This window comes from Pongo pygmaeus, chromosome 2 (genome assembly GCF_028885625.2).
Source record: "Pongo pygmaeus isolate AG05252 chromosome 2, NHGRI_mPonPyg2-v2.0_pri, whole genome shotgun sequence".
Classification (NCBI taxonomy): Eukaryota; Metazoa; Chordata; class Mammalia; order Primates; family Hominidae; genus Pongo; species Pongo pygmaeus.
The window spans coordinates 145,038,311-145,059,393 of NC_085930.1; the positions used below are offsets into that span (position 1 = coordinate 145,038,311).

The 21,083-nt window shown below is 40.4% G+C and overlaps 1 protein-coding gene across 11 annotated transcripts in view; it reads right to left on the reverse strand.

Moving 5' to 3' along the window:
* STAG1 (STAG1 cohesin complex component) overlaps window positions 1-21,083 on the reverse strand; it is a 406,778-nt gene that overhangs the window by 39,369 nt on the left and 346,326 nt on the right. For all 11 annotated transcript variants that reach the window (XM_054482540.2, XM_063662185.1, XM_063662190.1 and 8 more), the window contains one exon: window positions 3,448-3,540. In XM_054482540.2, the coding sequence (XP_054338515.1) occupies window positions 3,448-3,540 (93 nt within the window). The remainder of the gene's footprint in view (window positions 1-3,447; window positions 3,541-21,083) is intronic.

Consider the following 21,083-nt stretch of genomic DNA (forward strand, 5'->3'; position numbering starts at 1 on the left):
CAGGAGACAGAGGTTGCGGTGAGCCAAGATCACACCACTGCCCTCCAGCCTGGGTGACAAAGCGAGACTCTGTCTTAAAAAATAAATAGAAAAAAGCTTCTAGAATAAAGATATAAGAAAAAAAATATTTTGGCCAGGCACGGTGGCTCACAGTTGTAATCCTAGCATTTTGGGAGGCCAAGGTGGGAGGATCACCTGAGGTTGGGAGTTTGAGACCAGCCTGACCAACATGGAGAAATCCCATCTCTACTAAAAATACAAAATTAGCCAGGTGTGGTGGTGCACGCCTGTAATCCCAGCTACTAGGGAGGCTGAGGCAGGAGAATCGCTTGAACATGGGAGGTGGAGGTTGGGGTGACCTGAGATTGTGCCACTGCACTCCAGCCTGGGCAACAAGAGCAAAACTCCATCTCAACAAAAAAAAAAAAAAAAAAAATTTTGTACAGCTGTTTAATGTGTTTGTGTGTTAGGTATTATTACAAAAGAGTTTAAAAGTTAAAAAAATTAAAAAGTTTACAAAGAAAAAGAATTATAGTATGATACGGTTAATTTATTATTGAAGAAAGAAAAATATTTTAATTAATTTAGTATAGTCTAAGTGTATGGTACATATAGAGTCTACAGTAGTGTATAGTAATGTCTTGGGCCTTCCTATTCACTCACCACTCACTCACTCACTCACTCACTTACTTACTCACTCAGAGCTACTTCCATTCTTATGGTAAGTATACCATTTTTAAATCTTTTATACTGTATTTTAGATATGTTTAGATATACAAATACCAGTTGTATTATAATTATCTATACTACTCAGTATAGTATTATACAGTACAGGATCGTAGCTTAAGAGGAATAGAATATACCATAGAGCATAGGCATGTGGTAGGCAATACCATTTGTTTGTGTAAATATACTCTTATGATGGTCATACAATGATGAAATTGCCTAACAACACCTTTCTCACAATGTATCCCTGTTGTTAAGTGGTGCATGACTGTATTAGAAAACCATTCATATAAAAACCAGTATCTAATAAAGCCTCCAAACAAATTTAATTATATAAAGAGACATTGAATACATTTGTACACATTATAGGTATGCTGCCAAATTTGCCCTATTTAATGGATTGAGTGAAATAAATGGGTCTGATCAGTTTATTACAATAGAAAGATTTTGTTGTGGGGTAATTGAGGGCTCTGAAACTTCCAAACAATCCACTAACACTGCCCCATCCAAAGCTGACTTCTATGGGAAAAGATAATTTTGGCATTTGGTTTGGGATAACTGTATATCTGGTTGTCCAACTGCAGCAAGAGTCTTGGCAGTTTATGCCCTGACAGCACAACCATGAAATATACTCAGGTATTTAGAAAGAGCCATTTGAAAAAAAGGCAGCATACAGAGAATCCAGGGGGAATACTTTTTTAACCAGCAGGCCATAGTTTTGGACATCACCAAGCAGGTCTGATGCAGAAACACTGGATTTGGGGTTTAAATGGCAGAGCTGGGCCAGGTGCAGTGGCTCACACCTGTAATCCCAGTACTTTGGGAGGCTGAGGCAGGCAGATCATGAGGTCAGGAGTTTGAGACCAGCCTGCCCAACACAGTGAAACCCATATCTCCTAAAAATACAAAAAAATTAGCCAGGCGTGGTCACGGGCACCTGTAATCCCAGCTACTTGGGAGGCTGAGAAAGCAGAATTGCTTGAACTCAGGAGGTGGAGGTTGCAGCGAGCCGATATCAAGCCACTGCACACCAGCCCGGGCAACAGTGGGAGACTCCGTCTCAAAATAAATAAATAAATAAATAAATAACCTAAATAAATAAATAACAAAACAAAATAAAATAAAATAAATGGCAGAGCTGGGTATTCTCCATAAGTAGTGTTCTGAAGATTTAAAGAATAAGGTTTAGGGAAGACCATCTCTGTTTCCATTTTAAGTTAAATGCTGATAACTCAATAAAGATACTTGTCACTATTTGTAAGAGACAGCAAAGGATAAGTAATACTGTACTCTTTCACCACATTAACTGACTCTAGCCCAATATCAAAATAAGAAATAGTATGGAAAATACACATTCTGTTTTACACAGATGTACTCCCCAATACAACAGTCTAATTTAAAAAATAGTTTACAAAATCATATCATGGAAACAGTACTTCCCTGGCCCACCCTGACCCTCTTTGGGCTGTGCCCCTCTACAAGAGATGAGGAATCTATCAGACCAACAGGATATACCCACCTGCTTACCAAACCCCACTTCTACACCACTGTCCAAGTATAGGGACTCAGAGACTCCTTGCCCTACAGTCTTGATCCTGTTGTCTGAGCCTGCAAAGGCCTCTTCTCTAGGCATACTGCATACCCAATGTACATACTACTAGGCCCCTGGGTGGTGAATGGGCAGCTGTTTGGGAGGGTGGTATTGACAGAGTTTCAAGATGTGGGGCTAAAATGTTGGCATGCATGTGTGAGAAACTCTTAACTGGTATGGGAAGGAGCTGAAGGTAAGATGATAAAAGGGTATGTCATATGTCAGCTCCCCAAGACCCTCAATATTCTGGTGTAGAATTCTTTTTTTTAATCTTTTTTGAGACAGTTTCACTCTTTCTGCCCAGGCTGGAGTGCAATGGCGCGATCTCGGCTCACTGCAACCTCCATCTCCCGGGTTCATGCGATTCTCCTGCCTCAGCCTCCCAAGTAGCTGGGGTTACAGGCGCCTGCCACCATGCCCTGCTAATTTTTTTTTTGTATTTTTAGTAGAGACGGGGTTTGATAGTCTTGATCTCTTGACCTTGTGATCTGCCCGCCTCGGCCTCCCAAAGTGCTGGGATTACAGGCGTGAGCCACTGTGCCCAGCCATTCTGGTGTCAATTCTTAGGAGTCAAAAAGTCTACATTTCAGACGGGCACGGTGGCTCACGCCTGTAATCTCAGCACTTTGGGAGGCCAAAGCGGTCTGATCATGAGGTCAGGAGATCGAGACCATGGTGAAACCCCGTCTGTACTAAAAATACAAAAAATTAGCTGGGCGCAGTGGCGGGTGCCTGTAGTACCAGCTACTCGGGAGGCTGAGGCAGGAGAATGGCGTGAACCTGGGAGGTAGAGGTTGCAGTGAGCCGAGATTGCGCCACTGCACTCCAGCCTGGGCAACAGAGCGAGACTCTGTCTCAAAAAAAAAAAAAAAAGTGTCTACATTTCAACCTGCCCTTCCAGCTGATGACAGTATACTTGTGAAAGTAAAAGGAAAGAATGTATATTATATAATAAGTTTGTTAGCTTGCTTTATAACATAAATTCACACATCTACAGTCTTGTTTCAGGTCCAGTAAATGTTAGGAATGAACATGTGTACAAAAACTGCCATAAAAAAACTGTATCTTCTTAATGTTCATTAATGTATTTGAGTTGATTTTATTGAGAGCTCTTACTGATAATTTCTTACCTGTTCTTTCACTGGAGTATTAACATTAGACAGGCACTGCTGGCAAACAGCCAAAAAGGATTTCACCGTTTTCCTCAATACCAACAAATCCTCCTGTAAGACACATTCAAATTTGCAAGCGTGAATTACAGGATCATAAAAAACTGATCTAGAAGAAACAGTAAGTGGAAAATAGCAAAACTGGTTTATTCTCAAGGAAATTCATATAACCAAATTTAATGTTGGGAACCATTTAATGTAGTCATTTCTTAGTTATCTGTCCTAATAGAAGGGGCAGTGACACTGACACTCTAAAACAGTTATAGTTAGCTATGGAATACTCAGTATGATTGTTTTCAACAGATTTCCTTTATAAATATGGTTTACTTAGGTTGATTAAAATTGCTAGTCATTCCTGTGACACACATTACTGCTAGTAAAGTGAGGCAGCAGAGCAGCACACTGAAAAAACTCAATTAGGCAACAAATGTGTACTGAATTTCTCTTATATCTCAGCACTCTGCACAATGTCAGGGGAAGAAAGATAAATTTAAGACAGTGCCATGCCCTCAAATAGTTAACATTCTAGCAGACAGACCAATTACAGAGATGAAGTGTTCAGTTATTGTATTAACTCTAACTAGCAAAGTTGGAGAAATCTTCATAGGAGGATGGGCTTTAATCTAAGGTTGGATGGGTAAATAGATTTAATTAGATGGCCGGATAAGATTCCATAAGGAACATTTGAAAAGTCCAAAAGGAAATTTCAAGTCAAGTGCAGTGGCTCATGCCTGCAATCCCAGTGCTTTGGGAGGTACAGGTGAGAGGATTGCTTGAATCCAAGAGTTTGAGACCAGCGTGGGCAACCCAGAAAATTAGCTGCACATGGTGGAGCATGCCTGTAGTCCGAGTTACTGGGGAGGCTGAGGCAGGAAGATCACTTGAGCCCATGGGGTCGAGGCTGAAGTGAGACATAATTGGGCCACTGCATTCCAGCCTGGGTGACAGAGCAAGACCCTGGCTTAAAATATTTTAAATTTATCGAGTGCTTACAACCCACCAGGCACTGGTTTAAGGGCTTACTATTATATAGTTTAACATTTACATTGATCCTAAGAAACAGTAATTATTAGCGAGGGGTTGAAACTAGGACTATCTGATATAAGAGCTCATATTCTTCTCACTGACTAATGAGTAGGACACATGCAGATGCCAACATTTAAAACAGTAATGAAGACTAATTACCTGAGCAAAGGCTAATGTAGAAACACTTAAAAAGTACTCAGCTAAAACTCTTTAAGCCACTCTATTTTATACAGATGACAGCACTCAGTCTTTTTGGGGATCTTTACATCCCAAATAATGACACTTCAAAAATTACACACATATTTTCTTTTGCTAACATGAGTATAGTATGTGGAAGAAGGAGCGAGTTCATCTTGTGGAGAGAAGTAAAAAGGACACCCTCTTGAGAACTTTTCATGTTTCTGCAGATAAATATCTAATAACTAAACTTCAACATTCCTGAAACTTCTTTAATTTTAAACATTCAAAATACACTGAGGGAAACAGATAAGGGAACAGGCAACTGCAATATAGTGTAAGGAGTGCTATGGTAGGAGAAAACACGGGCCCCATGTTGGAAAATGTTAACTCAGAGTCAAAAGTAGTCATGGAAGAGTTCCCAAAGAAGATAACATGTAAGCTGAGTCCTGAAGGAGAAAAATAATCTAGCTACAGAAAAAGGTATTCCAGGTAAGGCACAGATATTCAAAAAAGCAGAGGTGGCTGGGTGCGGTGGCTCACGCCTGTAATCCCAGCACTTTGGGAGGCTGAGACAGCCAGATCACCTGAGGTCAGGAGTTCGAGACCAGTCTGGCCAACATGATGAAACCCTGTCTCTACTAAAAATAGAAAAATTAGCCACGTGTGGTAGTGCACGCCTGTAATCCCAGCTACTTGGAAGGCTGAGGCAGGAGAATGGCTTGAATCTGGGAGGCAGAGGTTGCAGTAAGCCGAGATTGCGCCACTGCACCCCAGCCCGGGCAATAGAGCAAGACTCTATCTCAAAAAAAAAAAAAAAAAAAAAAAAAAGTGCAGAGGTGCTTTTGAGGAACTGTTAATTTATTGTAGCTGGAGTATAAATAGGGAAGACAGCAGCAAGAAAAAAAGCTAAAGAAGAATAAAACCATTTGCATTTACATAGACCATTTAAAATATCACATTAAATCATTTGAATATTGTCCTGCTGGCAATAAGGAACTACTTAAGAAGGATTTTTAGCATGAGAGTGCTAAAATTTTGTGTAAATGAATCATATTCTAAACACAATGGAGAATGATGTGGAATAGGCCAGTTAGAGTAGTCACATCTTTCGTTGAGAGCTGATATGTACCACATACTGTGTTCCCAGGACTATAAATTTACATTTCACCATCACCCTACAAAGTAAATGGTAATATTCCTGTTTTACAGACAAGAAAACTGATATTCACAGCACCCATAGGATGCTAAGTGACAGAGCAAGGATCCAAACGTGGGGCTGTCTGACTCTAAAGTCCATGTTCTTAATCATTACTGTGTATTTTATTGCATATTAACAAAGGCCATAGGATTTGTTTGTTTTTTTTTTTTTTTGAGATGTAGTCTCACTCTGTCACCCAGGCTGGAGTGCAGTGGTGCGATCTCAGCCCACTGCAGCCTCTGTCTCCCGGGTTCAAGCAATTCTGCTGCCTCAGCCTCCTGAGTAGCTGGGACTACAGGTGTGTGCTGCCATACCCGGCTAATTTTTGTATTTTTAGTAGATATGGGGTTTCACCATGTTGGCCAAGATGGTCTTGATCTCCTGACCTCGTGATCCGCCAGTCTCGGCCTCACAAAGTGCTAGGATTACAGGCGTGAGCCACCGTGCCCAGCCAGGGGTAATTTAGAATGAGGGCCTGAAAATAATATATTGGCTCTAAAGATATGGATAGATGAAAGATAAAGCAGTAGAACTGATAGAATTTAGGGAGCAATCGGGTAGAGGCTGTTGATGATTACTCCTTAATTTCTAGGGAGCTGCCTACTAGAGGAATTGTGGTATTAAGTCATCAAGATAAAAAACACAGGAACAGGCCAGGCATGATGGCTCACGCCTGTAATCCGAGCATTTTGGGAGGCTGAGGTTGGCAGATCACCTGAGGTCAGGAGTTCAAGACCAGCCTGGGCAACATGGTGAAACCCAGTCTCTACTAAAAATACAAAAATGAGCCGGGTGTGGTGGTGGGCGCCTGTAATCCCAACTACTCAGGAAGCTGAGGCAAGAGAATCGCTTGAACCCAGGAGGCAGAGGTTGCAGTGAGCTGAGATTGATTGTGCCACTGCACTCCAGCCTGGGAGACAGAGTAAGACCCTGTCTCAAAAAAAAAAAAAAAAAGAAAGAAACATAGGAACAAATGCAGTTAGTAATAGTTAAATTTTAGAGATGATGATTTTGAGATCCCTAATAGATATCTTGAAGATGTCTAGTAGGCAGCTGCGTATGTGAGTTCAAAGCCCAAGAGAAAGAATTTGAGTAAGAATAAGGATTTGGAAGTCTTCAGCATTTAGATAGCAACAGATGTGTCAGAAGTGGATGAGACTGCTCAAGGAGAATACACAGAGAAAGGTGACAGCAAGTATCCTGGGAAATACCAATATTTGAAAGATGAATGATGAAGAAGAGCTTATGAAGAAATCTAAGAAATTATTTGAGAAGTAGAAATAAAACCAGGAGAATATGATATCCCGGAGGTAAGAAAACATTAAAAAAATGAATAATTAACAATGACAAACGCCACAGAGAGATGAGAGATAAGGATTAAAAGTGCCCCAGGGATATAGCAATTATGAAACTGTGGGTAACCTTGGGGAGAACACTTTCAATGGAGTTATGAGTGCTGAGTCAGACTGCAGTGAGATGAAAGGAAGATAAGGAAGAAGTTAACTCTTTCAAAAAAGTATGATTATAAAGAGTCAGTGAAAAATAGGATGGGGCTGATAGAAGTCTTTTAAGGTTGATGGATTTTTTTTGGTCACTCTTGACCTTTTTAATAGAAAAGATTTGAGAATGTTTGCTGAATGAAAAGTAACTAAAAGAACAAAAAGCAAGCAATGCTATTAACTAGCTATATGATCTCAGAAAAATTATTTTACATCTCGGGATTAAAGATTTTTAAAATCTATAAACAAGAGAGTTGACTAGGTATTCTGAGGCTCTATGTTACTCTGATTCTGCTAAATTAACTCTAGGAAACTCAAATGAGAACAGATAGCTGTCAACTTGTAAACCTTCCAGTATTCAAAGGAACACTGTTCCACTGTTAGTACCTAAATTAGTGCTTTGCATATAGTAGATATTTAATAAATAGTTACTGAACGAAATGTTGGTATACTTAATATGGATGTTTACCACAATCCTAGGGGCAACTTATAATGTCCTCATTTCATCAAACAATAAATAATTATTGGGTTTTTAAGAAATGATGCTAGGAGTTACTAATGTTCCTTTACTCCCTCAGATTTCTTGATTAGTATGTAAGAAAGTCTAGGGAATCAGCCATCTTAGGAGTTGGAGGCAAAAGATTCCTTTAAAGGTTGAGCACAAAGCAAATGTGTCTTATGTAAAATGATTACTTCCCAAAACATCTGAAGAGTAGTACATTTAATACCACAAATAAGTAAGCAATCTACTGATGAACTAATTAACAGTAGTATTTTAAGAGACAATGGAAATGTGAAACAACCAAGGAAACAGAAGAAATTAAAGGCTTTCTTTTTTTTTTTTTTTGAGACAGAGTTTTGCTTTTATTGCCCAGGCTGGAGTGCAATGGCGCTATCTCGGCTCACTGCAACCTCTGCCTCCTGGGTTCAGGCGATTCTCCTGCCTCAGCCTCCCGAAAAGCTGGGATTACAGGTGCCCACTGCCACGCCCAGCTACTGTTTTTTTTATTGTATTTTTAGTAGAGACAGGGTTTCGCCATGTTGACCAGGCTGGTCTCGAACTCCTGACCTTAGGTGATCCACCCGTCTCGGCCTCCCAAAGTGCTGGGATTAGAGGCATGAGCCACCACGCCTGGCCAGGCTTTCTTTATTGTTATTTTTTCCTCTTGTTTCCAATGGGGATGGACTAAAGACCTTCTTTAGCAATAAAGTTTGGCCTAGATTTGGATGCAAACTAAATATTATTTGAGTGCTCAAGAAAGTTAATTTAATTGTAACTGTATTCCACTGAGAGAATTATACATACTGACAGATTTGGGTAAATGAGCACAGATATTGTATACTTAACAAAGTTAGCTAATCTCTTAGAGTAAATCCTTTGAACAGTTGGGAAGAGAATTTAGGTTCCTGAAAATTTCAGAACTCAGTGCTTTTATTCATCCACTTCATGATGTTGGCCTGTTACTATATTTCATTTCATTTAAGTAGTGGGAATTATGATTTCCAAGACTGTGATTTTGCTCAAGTTGAGGAAGGCTGCCATTACTGGGTCATGTGATAGTAAGTATCTATAAATTTTCAGGGTGTTATATCAAGATTTTAAAATTAGTTCAGGATTTGCCAATTTAAGACTCCAATAGTAAGAAAACGAAGAAGTCTCATAGAGTTAGCTTTAGTCTTAATGCCCCTTAAAGAACAACAGATAATATTCAAGAGAAAAAGAAAAAGAAATATAAAAAGATTTGGAATAGGGCAAATTATAAGAGCTTGTTCTAAATAGGTGAAAATTAGCACATTTACTATGAATTCTTTTAAAATATAAATCACTGCTTTTTAATTTGAAAAAAGTTACATTCCTCATATTATGGATACTGTCACTTCTCATCTGCTATAATAGCTGTAATTCATTATGAAAAAAAGTAAATATGCTTAACTTACTTCATTTTATCTGGGCCAGAATGCAATAATAATAAAAGTTAACATTTATCCACACTTACTACTTGCCAGGCACTAATCTAAATTTTTCACAGATTAACAACTGATCCTTACAACTGTGATAGGTATTGGTATTATCACTCCCACTTTACGTATAAAGAAACAGGCACGGCCAGGTGCGGTGGCTCACACCTGTAATCCCAGCACTTTGGGAGGCCGAGGTGGGCGGATCACGAGGTCAGGAGATGGAGACCATCCTGGCTAACACGGTGAAACCCCGTCCCTACTAAAAGTACAAAAAATTAGCTGGGCATGGTGGCATGCGCCTGTAGTCCTAGCTACTCAGGAGGCTGAGGCAGGAGAATGGCATGAACCCAGGAGGCAGAGCTTGCAGTGAGCCAAGATCGCGCCACTGCACTCCAGCCTGGGCAACAGTGCAAGACTCCGTCTCAAAAAAAAAAAAAAAAAAAAAAAAGAAACAGGCACAGAGATGTTAAGCAACAGGCCCAAAGACACACAACCATTAAGTAGCAGAGTGAAATAACAAAAGCAGTCTGCCTCCAGACTGTGGTCTTAACCAGTATGCTATAATGACTCTTTAATATGATAAAATTAATATGTGGCAACTTGCAGAGACAGGCAGCATTATGAAAGTAAGAAATTTGGCTGGGTGTGGTGGCTCACGCCTGTTATCTCAGCACTTTGGGAGGCTGAGGTGAGTGGATCACCCGAGGTCAGGAGTTCGAGACCAGCCTGGCCAACATGGCAAAACCCCGTCTCTAATAAAAATACAAAAACTGCCGGGTGTGGTGGCACATGTCTGTAGTCCTAGCTACTCCGGAGGCTGAGACAGGAGAACTGCTTGAACCTTGGAGGCGTAGGTTGCAGTGAGCAAAGATTGCACCATTGCACTCCAGCCTGGGCAACAGAGCAAGACTCCGTCTCCAAAAGAAAAAGAAAAAAAAAAAAAAAGAAATTTGAGGCCAGCCGTGGTGGCTCACACCTGTAATCTTAGCACTTTGGGAGGCCAAGGTGGGTGGATCACTTGAGGTCAAGAGTTTGATACCAGCCTGGCCAAACAGGTGAAACCCCATCTCTACCAAAAATACAAAAAATTAGCCAGACGTGGTGGCGTACGCCTTTAGTCCCATACTCTGGAGGCTGAGACAGAAGGATCACTTGAGCCTGGGAGGCGGAGGTTGCAGTAAGCTGAGATTACGCCACTGCACTCCAGCCTGGGCAACAGAGTGAGACTCCATTTCAAGGAAAAAAAAAAAAAAGTAAGTAAGAAATTTGAAAGTTGAATTACTCAAATATATTTATATATAAAAAAGCCAGTTAACTCACTAGACACTGAAAAAGAATAATACAAGAACAAGATATGCTGATTATACAAACTGTCACTTTAAGAAACTAAAATACAATGGAATTTTACTTCCACAAATCCCCTTTCTAGTCAGATTACCTGGATTATAGGAGTGGGAACTGAAGCTAATGGGTGAATACAGAAGAGTCATCTATGCTATTTTATCTCACTTCTCTTAGTTCATATAAAATGTCCTTATATTGATGCTTCCTTTCAAATTTCTTTTTCCTAAATGAAACCAATATTATATCTTATTTTTAGAAAGCAGCATGGCATCAAAAGCACTTTTTCTGGCTAGGTGGGGCAATTCACACCTATAATCCCAGTACTTTGGGAGGGGGAGGCAGGAAGAACGCTTGAGGCCAGGAGTTCAAGAACAGCCTGGGCAACAAAACAAGACCTGTCTCTACAATATATCAGCTAGGTGTGGTGACATGCACCTACTATAGTCCCAGCTACTCAGGAGACTGAGGCGGGAGGAACTCTTGAGCCTGGGAGATTGAGGCTGCTGTGAGCTATGACCGTGCCACTGCACTCTGGCCTGAGCAACAGAGTGAGACCCTGTCTCTACAGAAAACCAACTTTTTCCTAGAGTAGCTGCGGAAAGGAATTCAGATGCCTCGAGGAGTAAGATCACACTGAGATGTAAATCATGATATCTTGGTTATATTTTGTATGCATTTTGCAAGTAGCTTTATTAGATTGGCTAAGGTTTTAGCTTCCTGGTAGATCTAGTGAAACCGAGAATTAGAAGACTGAAACCTACATATACCCATATATAAAAGGGCTAAAATAGTTTCAGTTTATCAGTGATCTACTAACCAAGATAAGAGGAGAAACCTCTTAAAGAGACAGGGTCTCACTATGTCTCTCAGGCTGGAGTGCAGTGGCACAATCATAGCTCAATGCGGTCTTGACCTCCTGGGCTCAAGTGATCCTCTTGTCTCAGCCTCCCAAGCGGCTGGGAATATAGATGTGTGCTACCACACCTGGGCTAATTTTATATTTTTTGTAGAGACAAGGTCTTGATATGTTGCTCAGGCTGACTTTGAACTCCTGGGCTCAAACAATCCTCCCACCTCAGCCTCTCAAAGTGCTGGGCTTACGGGCATTAGCCACCATGCTTGGCCAAGAAGAGAAACGTCTTTCAACAAATTAAGTTGACGTTTTTAAAATACAGTCTTGGCCGGGCGCAGTGGCTCACGCCTATAATCCCAGCACTTTGGGAGGCCGAGGCAGGCGGATCACAAGGTCAGGAGTGCGAGACCAGCCTGGCCAATATGGTGAAACACCGTCTCTACTAAAAATACAAAAAAAATAGCTGGGCGTGGTGGTGGTGCATGCCTGTAATCCCAGCTACTCAGGAGGCTGAGGCAGGAGAATTGCTTGAACCCAGGAGGCGGAGGTTTTGGTGAGCTGAGATCGCGCCATTGCACTCCAGCCTGGGCAACAGAGTGAGACTTTGTCGCAAAAATAAATAAATAAAAATAAAATAAAATACAGTCTTGTCAGCAAGATATCAACAATGAAGAACCCCAAATATGGAAGGCACAATTAAGATGGTGAATTTATCATATAAGCTATATTAGAAAGAAGCTTTCCTAAAGGCACAAAGGCTCAAATTTGACATCTGAGGAAGAAAAAAGATCTTTAAACGTAGACTGACCCATAACAGCAAACTATATGATTACAGTCAGTGAGGAAAGGTAAGGGAGTTTAATTCCTATACACACAAAAACAGAAGTATATAGATTTTAAATGTGTGATTCCTTTTAATTTTCTTCCACAATAGTAGCCAGCACTACAGGCACACACCACTACACCTAGCTAATTTTTTTTTTTTTTTTTGTATTTTTTTGTAGAGACCAGGTACCACCATGTTGCCCAGGCTTTGTTCCAAAATTTTACGTGGCTAGTGGAGAACCAAATTTAGTTGTGTTTTCATCCATAACTATGAAATACTGTTAACATAATCACAGAAAATGAAGCCATGGAAAAACTAATTAGTAAACACATAAAACTTTAGCTCAACATTATCTGACAAATATAGATTTTTGGAATGGGCAGAAATAAACAGTAAAGTAGCAAAACAAGGACCTAGACCAGATAAAAATTCTCCGAATACAAAAATAAAGCCTGCTAAAAATTTAGTGATCAATTTTCATGAAGAAAAGAAAGCACAAAACTAAACTTCTGCTTACCCAGAATAGGCAAATACGTTTTTCTAACTGACAAAGTTTGGTAAACAAGGCCAAGAAGTTAACTTATTAGGCCACTGGTTGGCAAACTTTTTGTGTTAAGGATCAGATAGTAAATATTTTAGGCTTTGCAGTCCATACGGTCTGGATCCAACTACTTAACTGTCAGTGTAGCATGAAAGTAGTCCTAGATAGTACATAAATGAATGAGCATGGTTTTGTTCCAATAAAACATCATTTACAAAAACACATCAGGTCAGATTTGGCCCATGGTCTGAAGTCTGCTGAGCCTGTTCTGAGCTATAAAGATCTTTGTAGACAAACTGTATTATGTTTCTTTGTACCTACCACAGTGACTAATATATAACAAGGCTCATTAAATTACTTTTCACCTGAATTAAGTCATTATCCATACTATATATAAAACAGAACTAAATTCATTCACTTGGAACAAGTGACAAAAAGAACAAGACACAAAAGGCCCCACCCTTGTAGAAAGGTAAACACTATGCTGTATTTCTGAGATTGTTTTCTTGTAAGAGTAATTGCTACTGGCAACTTTCTTCAGAGGGATAGGGGGAGAGTGTGCAACTTTTGTGAATATACAATAAAACGACTATTGGATATTTAAACCCCAAATATAATACCTAGTTTTCAGTGTTGTTGCTGCTCTTGGCGATCTGAATCCCCACCTGCTGACTCCTGCCATTGCCTCAAAGGCTAATCCACTTATGATCCAGGAACCCTTAAGCTGCCTACTGTAGTTCCAAAACATCTTCTGATTTCTTTCCTGTAGTATACAAAGATGAAGGAAGCTAAAGAAGGAGTCAGAGGAACAGGGGAAAAGCAGTGACTGTTAGGACCAAAGTGAGAGACTTGAATTCCCAAATTATCCCAAAAATTCAGATGGAGGACTAAATCTATCAGGCTGTATCCCAAACCTATACTACCCATCAAGTATGTTTATGTACGCCCATAGCCTCAGGCAAATAGTTCAATAGTTTTTTGGTTTGGGCAGGGGAGAAGACTACAAAAACAAAGATTAGGACTGTGATTTAATGCCAACAAAATAACATTTACTGTTAATTCAAACACTTCTTTCATCTTCTCAACAAATCTATCCAGCAGTGAGTATCATTCTCATTTTATGTATCAGGAAAGTGAAGCTGAAGGTGAAGTACCTTGCTTATCTTGCCACAGGTGGTAAGAAGTGGAGTAAAAATTCAAACTCAATTTTAACTCCAAAGACCATGTTCCAACACACACAAAAAATGCTGGAAACAGAAGAACTGGGAGCTGCTTTTTTTTTTTTTTTGAGATGGAGTCTCGCTCTGTTGCCCAGGCTGGAGTGCAGTGGTGCGATCTTGGCTCACTGCAACCTCTGCCTCCTGGGTTCAAGCAATTCTCCTGCCTCAGCCTCCTGAGTAGCTGGGATTACAGGCACGTACCACCACGCCCAGCTAATTTTTATATTTTTAGTGGAGACAGGGTTTCACCATGTTGGTCAGGCTCATCTTGAACTCCTGGCCTCCAGATCCGCCCACCTCGGCCTCCCAAAGTGCTGAAATTACAGGCATCAGCCACCGCACCTGGCAGGGAGCTACTTATATAGATAAATTGTGTAAGCAACAAGAAGTCATTTAACAAACAACTAGTAACTGTTACTTATTAGGAAAAACAATTTTTAATGAAAAATCTACTGTAGTAAGGAAAATGCATTACTGTACCACTTAGGGGATATTAAGCAGGATAAGATACCCATTTCTTTTTTACTCAAATAAATAACCTGACAGGAAAGGAAACTTCTTTTATCATTAATTTTGGTGGAGGAAATCTCAAATCTCTGTACTAGAAAGTGTTATGTTTTGTCTAAATATTCTTTTTTTACATATAATAACTTTAAAAAATAGAGATGGGATCTCACTATATTGGCCAAGTTGGTCTTGAACTCCTGGCCTCAACCAATCCTCCTGCCTCGGCCTCCCAAAGTGTCTAAATATTCTTAATATTGTTTTAGGCTTCTGATAAGCTTAGTGAAAACATATTTTACTTGTAATACTTGTTATTTAGAATTAATCATCTTGGTCCTGCCTTGTTACTTAGATCATGAAGTATTAAATGTCTTAAGAAGTTTGGATATTTGTAAACGAGGCTACTGTCTCTTAATAAGTAAAAACAGCATTCACTGGGGACAGGCTAGTGAGGCTAGTGAGGCTGAGAAGTGAGGCTTATGCTTTATTTATTTATTTATTTATTTATTTATTTAAAAATTTTTTTTGAGACTGAGTCTCACTCTGTCACCCAGGGTAAAGTGCAGTGGCGGGATCCCCACCTCCCAGTTCAAGCAATTCTCCTGTCTCAGCCTCCTGAGTAGCTGGGACTACAGGCGCACACCACCACACTTGGCTAATTTTTCTGTATTTTTAGTAAAGATGGGGTTTCACCATATTGGTCAGGCTGGATTTATTTATTTTTATCATTATTCTTTTTTGAGATGGATTCTTGCTTTGTCGCCCAGGCTGGAGTGCAATGGTGCCATCTCAGTTCACTGCAGCCTCCACCTCCTGGGTTCCAGCAATTCTCCTGCCTCGGCCTTCCAAGTAGCTGGGATTACAGGCGTGTGCCACCACACCTGGTTATTTTTGTATTTTTAGTAGAGATGGGGTTTTACCATGTTGGCCAGGCTGGTCTCAAACTCCTGACCTCAGGTGATCCGCCCGTCTTGGCCTCCCAAAGTGCTGGGATTATAGGTGTGAGCCACCGCACCTGGCCTTATGCTATTTTTTTTTCTTTTTTTTTTTTGAGATGGCATCTCTGTTGCCCAGGCCGGAGTGCAGTGGCATGATCTTGGCTCATTGCAACCTCCGCCTCCCGGGTTCCAGCGATTCTTCTGCCTCAGCCTCCCGAGTAGCTGGGACTAAAGGTGCCCGCCACCACGCCCAGCTAATTTTTTCTATTTTTGGTAGAGATGGGGTTTCACCACATGGGCCAGGCTGGTCTTGAACTCCTGACCTTGTGATCTGCCCACCTTGGCCACCCAAATTGCTGGGATTACAGGTAAGTCACCGCGCCTGGCCCCTTATGCTATTTTTAAAGAGAGGATTCCCTACCAGCAAGCAAGCTTCTATATCTAGGGGCTCAGGAATAGGGCTGCAAACACAACATGGTACTCTTAATGGAATGCTGAAACCATGACTTGTAAGTTATTTTCTAAATTGAAGATATTTATTTCTGGTTTTCAGAGAATTTTAAAATATTGGGTTGAATATAATTTTGGAGAAGTTCTGAATTTGGTATGAATAGACACCTACTTTTACATTCCAGATTCTTTTAAATGAATATTCTGGGAGCTGAACATGAAACGGATATTAAACAAGACCTGTATCTTTCTCCTCTAACTTTTCTAGACCAGCCAATCAGGCACTTGTGATTGGACATAATATTAACAGGAACACATGTATTAAAGAACAACTCTGGAGTCATGGAACGACCAAAAGGAAAGGCTTAGAACTAACTAATGGAACAGAATTTCCAATAAATAAAAGGTGGGGGAAAAGATTCTCTAAGAAAAGAAGTGAAATAAAATGGTTACATGCGACTAAAAATTTGTTCCTGCAAGGATCACTATTATTTCTCACGCTTGGCCCCACTCCCTTCCTCTCAAAGCAGCTAACTCCGCAGATAGGGAGTTGCTATCTGTATTTTGTTATTACAGGAATTCCGGGCCAGGACTCTAATGAGCTATCTCTTGCTCACTGCTATTCTGAAGGAATGGGGAGGGAAGAGGAAAGAAAGAGCTACAGAAAGCAGCCTGTAGATTTTTACACATCTGAGCCTACTTCTAACACATTTGTAGGAATGCATGTTTGTGGGAAGGATAGCAAGGTTAAACATGTCTACTCATGGGGCTTGGCCACTATCAGTCCCACCTTCACCCTTACTGCTCTTTTCTCCAGTCTGTTTGCAGGTCAACAAGTTGGAATTTTCAGAGGAGAACCTTTAGTCAAGACAGTGATGGAAGGACAAATTTTACAGCTAAATACCTCAATAATAATTGGACTTGTAGCTACCTAGGGTATATTGACTTTCTTTGACATAAAGGATTTGAAACAGGGTGAGGGTCCAGAGGTAGGGATGTTTGGCCCAGGCCCTCCCTATTGCAGTCTAGAATAGAAACAGGCAGGGTAAGGCAGAGAGAGTAGCACAAATATAAGACTATAGAAAGCAGGACAGCTCCTCCCAGGAGAGAAAAAAAAAAGGATAAATTCTAGATCCGCAGGCCAAAGAACGTAATATAGGGCATTACTTTAGCCCTCTTTTTTTTTTTTTTTTTTTTTGAGACAGAGTCTCACTCTGTTGCCAAGCTGGAGTGCAGTGGCATAATCTCGGCTCACTGCAACCTCCACCTCCTGGGTTCAAGCGATTCTCCTGCCTCAGCCTCCCAAGTAGCTGGAACTACAGGCGCGCGCCACCATGCCCAGCTAACTTTTGTATTTTTAGTAGAGACAGGGTTTCACCATGTTGGCCAGGATGGTCTTGATCTCTTGACCTCGTGATCTGCCCGCCTCGGCCTCCCAAAGTGCTGGGATTACAGGCGTAAGCCACCATGCCCGGCCCATTTTAGCCCTAACTCTTATTTGCCTGGCTCTTTAAATGTCTTTGTATATGTCCAGAAGGAGCTGAAGGAAGAAGGATGTTTTCTGCTACAAAGAAAAAATGAAGGTTACTTCCACAGGACCAGCACTAGGGGGCACTGGAGCAAAGTATACTTAGCATGACCTGTAAGATTGCCCCAGAGTTTCCAACTCTGGGAATTAGGGGAACAGAGGAAAACCTATTGGTGAAACCCAGTGCACTTCCATTTCAAATAACGATCGAAGCTTTTTCTTGATATAGTCTTCTAATAAACTTCATTTAATAGTGTTTACTGTTGAGTTAAATTATAACTTGAATTTAAACTTCAATTATAACTACCATTCATAATCTCCTGAATGAGTGTTTATGACAATAGAAAAGAAAAAAAATTTTTAGAAAAGTACTCTTTAAAAAGCAATTTGGCAGTATGCATCAAGAACCTTAAAAGTATACACAATCATTGACCTAGCAATTCCATTTCTAAGAATATAATACAAGATGAAACAATGAAAAACACAGAACACGCTTTTTGCACCAGAATGCCCATCATCGCAGCATTAATTTTATTAGTAAAAATATTTAAACCCAAATATCTAAGAGCGGAGAGAGGTAAAATAAATTACGGTATAGCTACACAATAGATTATGCATATATTAAAAATATTATCTATAAACTTTTCTTAATAACTGAAGAAAATCTGTTAATTGAAGAGAAGATAAAAATTGAAAGTACATTGTAATCTCAATAAAATTACAAATATATTAAAGAAAAAGTACTAAAGAAAATACACCAGGCTGGGCGCAGTGGCTCATGCCTGTAATCCCAGCACTTCGGGAGGCTGAGGCAGGTGGATCACAAGGTTAGGAGATCGAGACCATCCTGGCTAACACGGTGAAACTCCGTCTCTGCTAAAAATACAAAAAATCAGCCAAGTGTGGTGGCATGCGCCTGTAGTCCCAGCTACTGGGGAGGCTGAGGCAGGACAATCGCTTGAACCTGGGAGATGGAGGTTGCAGTGAGCTGAGATTGTGCAACTGCACTCCACCCTGGGTGACAGAGCCAGACTCCGTTTCAAAAAAAAAAAGAAAATACATCACCAAAATATTAACAGTGGTTATCTACAAGTGGTTAAGAGTCAGTTTTATTTTGTTTATATTACTATTTTTGTATTTTTTCTTTTATAATGAGCATATGCTCAAGTAGGAGAGCTCAAATTTATGAGAACAACTCTACCTTGTATTTTATAACAAAAAACAAGCATATTTTATTAATAAAAATATGTGCCCTCTTGAGAGATTTAAATGTTTCTATAACTGTATAAATGATTACAGAAAGAAAAACAAATAATGGTTGGCTGGCTTGTTCCCTCACTATCTAAATGACCCATTTCATTTTAACATTTTCTCAACAAAATAAAACAAAATTACTTTACGTAACAAACTTTCAGCTTGCTTCTAAATGACCAACATTACAGATATTAAATACATTTAACATATATAAAAATCCCAATATCTACCATACTACATTTAAACTTCAGGAAAAAAATTAAGGGGAAAAAATGGATAGAGTTTTAAGTGCATTATCACAGAAGTCCTCCATATACTGTTAGTCCTGGCATTACAAACTGAGCCAACTTTTGTAAAAATACAAAAATTAGCCAGACATGGTGGTGGGTGACTGTAATCCCAGCTACTCAGGAGAGGCTGAGGCAGGAGAATCATTTGCACCTGGGAGACAGAGCTTGCAGTGAGCTGAGATCATGCCACTGAGCTCCAGCCTGGGCAACACAGCAAGATTCTATCTCAAAACAAACAAATGAACAAACGAACAAACAAAATGTAAAACAATAAGGTAATGACAACAACAAAGTCCCCTCCTACGCTTCATCTTTTTTTTTGTTTGTTTTTTTGAGACAGAGTCTCACTCTGTTGCCTAGGCTGGAGTGCACTGGTGTAATCTTAGGACACTGCAATCTCTGCCTCCTGTGGGTTCAGGCGATTCTCCTGCCTCAGCCTCCCGAGTAGCTAGGACTACAGGCATGTGTCACTACACTTGGCTAATTTTTGTATTTTTAGTAGAGACAGGGTTTCACTATGTTGGTCAGGCTGGTCTCCAACTCCTGACCTCAAGTGATCTGCCCACCCTGGCCTCCCAAAAAGTGCTAGGATTACAGGCATGAACCACTGTGTCCAGCCTGAAACATGGATTTTTCTTTTTTTTTGAGACGGAGTCTCGCTCTGTTGCCAGGCTGGAGTGCAGTGGTGCAATCTTGGCTCACTGCAACCTCTGCCTCCTGGGTTCAATCGATTCTCCTGCCTCAGCCTCCTGAGTAGCTGGGACTACAGGGACATGCCCATGCCACCACGCCCAGCAAATTTTTGTATTTTTAGTAGAGATGGGGTTTCACCATGTTGGTTAGGATAATCTCTATCTCTTGACCTCGTGATCCGCCTGCCTTGGCTTCCCAAAGTGCTGGAATTACAGGCATGAGCCACTGCACCCAGCTGAAACATGAATTTTTAAAGTTTGCATGTGTCTTAAAAATTCATGCTTTTGAAGATTATCACTTAGAGAACCATTTTAAAATTACAGACAGAACTGATGTACGATGACTACTAAATATACCTTGGACTTTTAAAGAAACTACCAACAACTTCAAAATGAGAAGAAATAACTTGAGAGACAAATACCTAAGTAAGAAAAATTCCACATATGCTATAAATGCACATAAAACTATAAATTGTAATCAACTGAATAAAACACATAAAAGATGCTGCAGCATTCCTTCTGGCATAAAGAAATTCAGTGGGTCACACCTGTAATCCCAGCACTTTGGGAGGCTGAGGCGGGTGGACTGCTTGAGTCTAGGAGTTTGAGACTAGCCTGGGTAATATGGTGAAACCCCATCTCTACAAAAAATATAAAAAAGTAGCCAGGAGTGGCCGGGTGTGGTGGCTCACACCTGTAATCCCAGCAATTTGGGAGGCGAAGACAGGCAGATCACCTGAGGTCGGGAGTTCGAGACCAGCCTGGCCAACATGGTGAAACCCCGTCTCTACTAAACATACAAAAATTAGCCAGGCATGGTGGTAGGCACCAGTAATCCCAGCTACTTGGGATGCTGAGGCAGGAGAATCGCTTGAACCTGGGAGGCAGAGACTGCAGTGAACCAAGATCATGCCACTGCACTCTAGCGAGACTCTGTCTCAAAAAAAAAAAAAAAAAAAAAAAAAAAAAAAATGTAGCCAGGCATGGTGGCACACACTTGTAGTCCCAGCTACTTCAGGGGCTGAGGTGGGAGGATCACCTGAGCCCAGGAGGTTGAGGCCACAGTGAGCCATGACAGTGGGCAACCAGGGTGAGACCCTGTCTCAAAAACAAAACAAAACAAAATCAGTTCTGGTAACAAAATCTGCATTGCCAATGAAATATGTAATATGACTAATACAAAAATAAAACTATCTTTTATTAGGAGAATGTGTCAGACAAAAAAGGCAAGGAATTTCAAAATAATTCTGCTGTAAAAAGATTAAAAAATAGAAAATATTCGAAGAAGTCGA